The sequence below is a fragment of the Gavialis gangeticus genome, unplaced genomic scaffold (assembly GCF_001723915.1).
Source record: "Gavialis gangeticus isolate Ggan-Ray unplaced genomic scaffold, GavGan_comp1, whole genome shotgun sequence".
Classification (NCBI taxonomy): Eukaryota; Metazoa; Chordata; order Crocodylia; family Gavialidae; genus Gavialis; species Gavialis gangeticus.
The window spans coordinates 22363001-22369772 of record NW_017729011.1 but is presented as its reverse complement, the minus strand read 5'-3'; the positions used below and the strand labels follow the sequence as shown (position 1 = coordinate 22369772).

General features: G+C 41.6%; 1 protein-coding gene across 2 annotated transcripts in view; it reads right to left on the bottom strand.

The window, feature by feature from the left end:
* Positions 1–746: 746 nt before the first annotated feature.
* The window catches only part of LOC109293043, a 12354-nt gene continuing 6328 nt past the window's right edge, over positions 747–6772 (bottom strand). For both annotated transcript variants that reach the window (XM_019510826.1, XM_019510825.1), the window contains 3 exons: positions 5829–6353; positions 4579–4758; positions 747–3324 (listed from right to left, as the gene is read on the bottom strand). In XM_019510826.1, the coding sequence (XP_019366371.1) occupies positions 2024–3324; positions 4579–4758; positions 5829–6353 (2006 nt within the window). In that variant the 3' untranslated portion in view covers positions 747–2023. The remainder of the gene's footprint in view (positions 3325–4578; positions 4759–5828; positions 6354–6772) is intronic.

The window sequence follows — 6772 nt, the reverse complement described above, 5'->3', positions numbered from 1 at the left end:
CCAGGTGTGTGCTGGCGCCACTGTCCCACAGCAGCTGAGTCTTAAGTTGCAGCTGTCCTGGGCTCCATGGGTCCGGCCCTCCTTTAGTGCCCACAGGAATCATAGAGCCAAGAGGAAAAGAGCCTACAGACTCCAACTCCCAATAGCTCAGCTGTGGCCTGCTCTCCCTTTGGAGCTGGAGGTCCTGGTCCCTGTGTCCCCTCAGCTATCACTTATTTTTACCCAAGTAGAGCCAATACAAAATATGGAAGGAAGCTGGGGGAAGGGCCCCAATGTCAGAGATAGACCCTCCCCCCCACTCTCTAGAGAAGCCCTCCAAGTCCTTCAGCCCCCAGGACACTTGCAAGCTGCACTGGCCGGTGACCCAGCCACCCCAGCCCTGTAGCTGAGCAAGGACAGGACCTGCCTCTTTGCACACAAGGGCCAGGATTGAGTCCCCCATGGCACCCACTCCTTTAGCTAAGAAGAGCTCGTGACAGCAGACTATGAACTTCTTGGCTCAAAAATGGGCTGAATTTGCTGTTAGCAAATTTGTTCTCTCTTGCATGCAATAAACAATCAGCAGCAGAGGATTTGTGTTCCATGAGAAGGTGGCTCAGCAACGCAACCAGTCATTCATCACAGGATTTATAACAGAGGAGCAATAAAGGAGGCAGACCACCTCTTGTGTTAACAAAGCCATTGGACTACGAACGGTGGAAAGCTAGTTCTAGACTTTAAAAGAGCTACAAAGTCTAACACAAAAACCAGGAGTAATGGCAGCCCACATTTTATTCACAGGCCCAAGATCACATGAAGATACTTGCCAAGGGAAAAAGCAATCAACAGAACCCATATCCAATTTGGGTGAGTATAAATTAGTGTATGAGGGAGGATGGGAGGGAAGGGAGAAGGTTACTACTACAAATAGACTTCCTGTTCAACAAAATGCTTCCAAATTTTGAGAATTTCGCTCTATGAATCTATACCGGTTCTTTTCTTTTCTTTTTTTTTTTAACATACTTTCCAAAAATTTGGCCTTCAAAATTTTATAACAACAAATTTTGAAGTAGGGCAGAGGAATCCTATGTCCAGTTCATCATATGGTGCACTTGTGAACAAATGAAACTTGAGAAGCTAAACAAGTATCTCCAATGAAAATACATCCACATCAGAATTGCTACTCCACTACAAAAAGCTGGGTGCTTTTTAGATAATAGGAGTAATTAAAACATTTCTAAGCAAATATCAGCACAGAGAGAATATATTCCTTCTGGTTTACCATCAAAACCACAACAAATACAGACATAAAAACAGAGTGGATACCTGCGGGATGCAACTGCAAACAATGAGCAGGTGTCTGCGGGATGCAACTGCTAACAAACAATTATCTGTTTTCACTTGCAAGAAAAGCCACGAAAGATCAGGGAACTAGATCTGATATTACAGAACAGCAGCCATCAATTATGGCTCAGTCTGGACAAACATTTCTAGATACACAGTTTATTAATATTAATACCTGCTATTAATGGAACATACAGTGTGTGAAGTCTAAAATTAAAACTTGAAAGCCTATGAGGGAGACTGCGCTGTTCATATAAAATGACACTAGCCCTCTGTTTACTCTTATATTATCACCAGGAATAGGTTGCACCCATGTAAAGGCACTAGGTCCATCCACCTAAGGAAAAAATCAAGTAAGCTATTTAGGGTGGATAACAGTTAGAAGGATATGATAATAGTTATCGCCTACCTTTTTTCAGGCACAAATAGAAAATCAATTTAAATTTTGGCCTATACAATCTGCTGGACTGACAAACCTTGGTCACCAAATGCTTTAAGGATCAGGGCCAGCTCTCTGACCCTTTTGAAGAGCTGCTGTGACTGAAGTGTAGACACATCTGAAGCGGATGTTGGCCACCGCTGCTGTCAAGTGCAACACCTTTCCCCAGTATTGGGCAATGATCTTGACTCACAAGACAGTATTCAGCACGTGGAACTTCTCTGGGGCACAGCAGCTTTGCGGAGTAGATGTAACCCAAGTTTACTTAGGTTTCATTGGGGGCTGGCTAACATTTTGCGCCCGATGCGTCTGCTGCCACCTCTCCCTGGTCCATCTTCCACGATTCTCCACAACTTCGTGCAGCAGATCAATGAAGCTGTACTTGTTACTTGTGAGTAATGTATTATCACAAGGGGAGCCAGTGCGGTCAGCTGGGTTCAAGGAGGCTGGAGAGGTAAGACGGTCATTGCAGACTCCAGCCTGAGAAGATCCCTGTTTGTTGCTCCACTTCTTTCTTATGCTCTTAGGAGCTGTGAGCCCTTTTCTAGACAGCGAGCTGAATGCATGTCCCATTGCAGCTGCTTGCTTAGATCTTTTCTTTGGTGTATGGACTAATGCTTTTACTGGCTGTACATCTCTAGTTAAGTTAGGTCCACCAGTGTTGAAAAGATCAAGTGTCTGATGTTCTTTTACCACCTTTAAATGGAGGTCAGATCTCTTTTGCTCATCTTTGGTTTCTGTTTTCTTGACTGGTGCTGGTATGCCAGGGTCACTAGTGGGGAGGCAGAACTGCGCCTTGAAGGAATCCAAAGTATTAAAAAACTTCTGACCTTGGCCCCTTTTGCCATTTTCATATGGCCACGTAAAAACTCTTCGCAAAGAAAAAGAGCCCATATTTGCATGTGTAACACCATCGCCCTCTGGTTCAGCATGGCTGGCTGGTTCTTCAGTCCTAGCAACGCTTAAATACAAGAGTGGTTCAAAAGTCTCTGTATTAGCCTTTCCTTTCCTTTCATCATTCTGTGGCACTTCTGAAATCCCACACTCCCTCGGTGATGGCTTTAACAGATCTGAACTATCCTCTCTCAAAGTTTCTAGATGTAGCTTAGTTGGCGAAATGTTTGGATCATGACCGAGCACGGCCTTTTTATTCCAATCTGGCAAGCTAGTAAAATACCAGAGCTCTGCTGCATCGTTTTTGCCTTCCACATAGGTCTGTTCATTTGTTGCTACACAAGGGGGTTTCAGCGGCTTCCCATTTCCAACTACTGGCCTACAGTGCTGAGAAGTACCCTGCTCAAACTCCTTTCTCAACATAACTGCTGAGGCAGATTTTGCTCGACCTTTGTGCATTCTCCTTTGTGGAGTCTGGTCACTCTCTGCTGCCTGTACCTTTTCTTCATAAAGTCTGTTGCTCCTAATTCTCTTGGTCATTGCATTCATGGGGCCTTTTTGTTCTCCATCACCATCTTCAACGGTAGCATCTCTGCCTGGTTGCACTTGTTTTTTATCTCGTTTCACCACCCAGAGCAGAAGCAGCAACAAAAGTGAGGAAAGGAACGCTGCAAAAAAAACAGTAAAAATTAAATTAAAAAAAAGTGAGGAGCAATACATTTCATAGTTGGTCGAGTCAGAAGGGACCTGAGCTGATCATCAAGTCCAACCTCCTGCCATGGGCAGGAAACAATGCTGGGATCAAATGACCCCGGCTAAGTGATTATCCAGCCTCCTTTTGAAGACCCCCAGGGTAGGAGCCAGCACCACTTCCCTTGGAAGCTGGTTCCAGATCCTAGCCGCCCTGACAGTGAAGTAGCGCCTCCTGATGTCTAGTCTGAATCTACTCTCCGTTAACTTATAGCCACTATTCCTCATTAATCCAGGTAGTGCTCGGGGGAACAGGGACTCTCCGTTGCCTGCTGGTTCCGCTTGGCAAGTTTATAGACAGCCACCAGATCCCCTCTCAGCCTTCTCTTGTGGAGATGTTCATGAATCCCATCCAAATGTGTTTTAAGGACAGAAAAAACCGTCTAAAGACAAAGCTAAGGGAGAAAAGTTAAAAAAAAAAAAAGAATGGTAGCAATGTGACTTAAATTAAACAGCAGGAATGAAGTATGGTGCTACTCCATTTTTATTGCACAAACAAGGGTTTTAATAAAAAAGGAGAATTTTCTCCCAAGTTCTTGCCCTGAAGGGTCAGGTGTGGGGTTGGTGGGGTTTTTGTTTTTTTTTATTCCCCCACAAAATTTTTTATTAATGTGGAAGATTCTGATCTTATGCATACCTCTTCTCAAGCCTGTCTCGCACATGGGTTATCTGCATGTATTTCGTAAGACATTCAAAATAATAAGTTGCCTTTGTAGCACAAGCCTTTTTGCAAAGCTTCCCCCAGCCCATCTCTGGGATCACGAGCTCTTTAGGGGACACCGTGAACATCTCTTAGTGTCACTGAAACTGCCTGTGTAGCTCTGCAATATAAATGGCTCAGCTGATGAGCTGACCTTCTAAGTATCTTCATATGTATATTAGTAGTGTACATACTAGCATTTAGTGCTCAGATATTTCCAACATATCTGCTCAGAAAACTGTATTTACTTTTAAATCCCCCAAGCACAGAAACTGCGCCTGCAATTGCTTCTGCAATGAAACCGTAACGAGTTTCAGTGCTCTTGAAGGAGCATGCCACAGAACAAAGCAATGAGGCACCTAGTACGTCCAAATAACCCCTACTTGGATGTGGAAGAAGGTTTGCACAACATTGCGTCTTAATTCCACTTAATAATATAACACCAAGTACAGGAAAACACATGGAAACATACCTAAACACATAAGCACCAGAGGCAATCCAACTTTATGGAAGACGCTTGTCAGGAATGGTGATGGGAGCTCAGGTGAGCAGTTGAAGTCGGATGTGTTCCAAACCAAAACCCCTTTCATGCCTGCTGGGCTTTGGCATATCACGGATGAAGCGTCTTCCAGTAGAGAGGCATTCATCAGCTCTGTACAAACAAATAGCACACAACTTATCTGTGGCTACTATAGGGTCAGGGATCCTCACCACTGTGAACTCTTAATACTCTCCCACTGCCATCAAGTGAAATGTGCAGGTGGCTCAATACCTTTGGAAAAAACCAGCCCACTTGAAGGGGCTAAATCTGATGGAAGTATCTGACTTTATACACTGAAATGTTAATGTTTTGGCCTCCGATTTTATTCTCAAATATATCGGTGGATGAGGATGATAGCTAGATGACCTGCTAATCCCCCTCTTTTCTAGTTACTGTACTAAAAAAAAAATCTTTCTGGTTTTGCCCATTAGACATTTTCCATCTGTACTAGACATTATTTAAGTTAACTGATAGAGCACAGGGTTTATTTTCTTGAACTATTGCATTCCAATATTTAAGCATTGGTTTTGGCCGGTGAACTGAAGTCATCAATCTTTTGATCTATAATGATTTATAAATTAAGTGAAAGAAAAATAATATTTTAAACTTGGTAAATTAATTTACACACACACACAAATTAGTTCATTCACTTTTCATTAGGGATCAAAACTGCCTTGTCTCTTTTTTATGCTGACAAACTGTTATAATACCACAGTTGTGCATAACTCCTCCAATCTGAAAATATACTTATCAACCCAAAATAGTTCAGCTTCTCTCTCAAATATTATGCTTTCACAGTACAAACTTGGATCATGGAAAAATTACTCCCACTCTTCAAAATAAATCATTGTCTTAGGTAACACGTATATCTATGGACAATGATCTACAATACATTGCCCAACATAATGTAGCCCCAGCGTTGATACTGGGAACCATAAATAAGAATTCAGTGAAGGTAACATCTAGTGGTAGCATACAGGATTATTCAACAAATTATTATAAATGATTTTAAAATTCTGAACACCCCAATTTTTACCATCCATTCTGGAGTACTTCCAAGAGGTTTCCCAGGTCTACTACCAGTGACTCTTTGCCGACAGACTTCCAGTTACGTCCACTAACTGGAACCTATTTGCTGCTACCCGAGCACTGTAGGAAACAGAAGTTATGTCATACGTTACCTTGCAAAAAGAATCCAAAATCCTGAAGTTCACAGGAACAATTCCACGGATTGTCACCCAATTTCATTCTTGGAGACCTCAACCCAGTGAAGACATGTCTTGTTAAGGTAGATAAGTTATTACCAGATAAATCTATATAGGTTAGTTTAGACAAATGCTTTAAACTGCCAACTGCAATCATATTAATTCTATTGTTTGCCAAATGAAGTGTTGTCAGGTTAGAGAAATGGGACAGCATAGAGGGCCCTATTCCCTGAATGATGTTCTGAGACAGGGTAAGATTTTCTAAGTGCTCTGGCTTGGAAAGCCAAGAAGCTGTAATTGTAGTCAGATTATTTTGATATAAACTGAGTTTGGTGAGGCTTTGGAAAGCAGAAAAGGCTCCAGGTTCAATTTTTGTGATGCCGCTGTTTGCTAGAGCTAAACTGGTGACAGATTTCAAGCTTGGGCTGTTGAAGACCGTTGAGTTGAGGACTCCAATCTTCGTTACAACAAATATAACAGAGGTCAGACCTTCTGGAAAATCTAGGAAGTAGAAAAGAAAAAAAAAATATTGATTACTCAAAGACCAGTTATACCATTTTGGTTCATATATTCCAGGGTTTTTCCTCTTGCAAATTATGAAACTGAGAAAGTCCTAATTTGATTTTAAAATGTTATGTGTGTTATTTAAAAAATTAAAGAAAAACATTCCTTGACAATAAAAAAAATTGTGGTACTGATTTTAGCACCAAGTAGCAATAAAGGGAATATTTAAGAGGCATGCACAATATACATATAGTAAGAATATATGCATAGTATACACTTAAATCAGTAACTTGATCATTGGGAATAAGTTGAATAAAATATACTGAATTCAGTGGGGTTCTTCTGAGCAGTTTTAAAGACAGGATACTGGTAAGAATTAAATTCAACACTAGACTACTAAAATGAACTGAGATGAA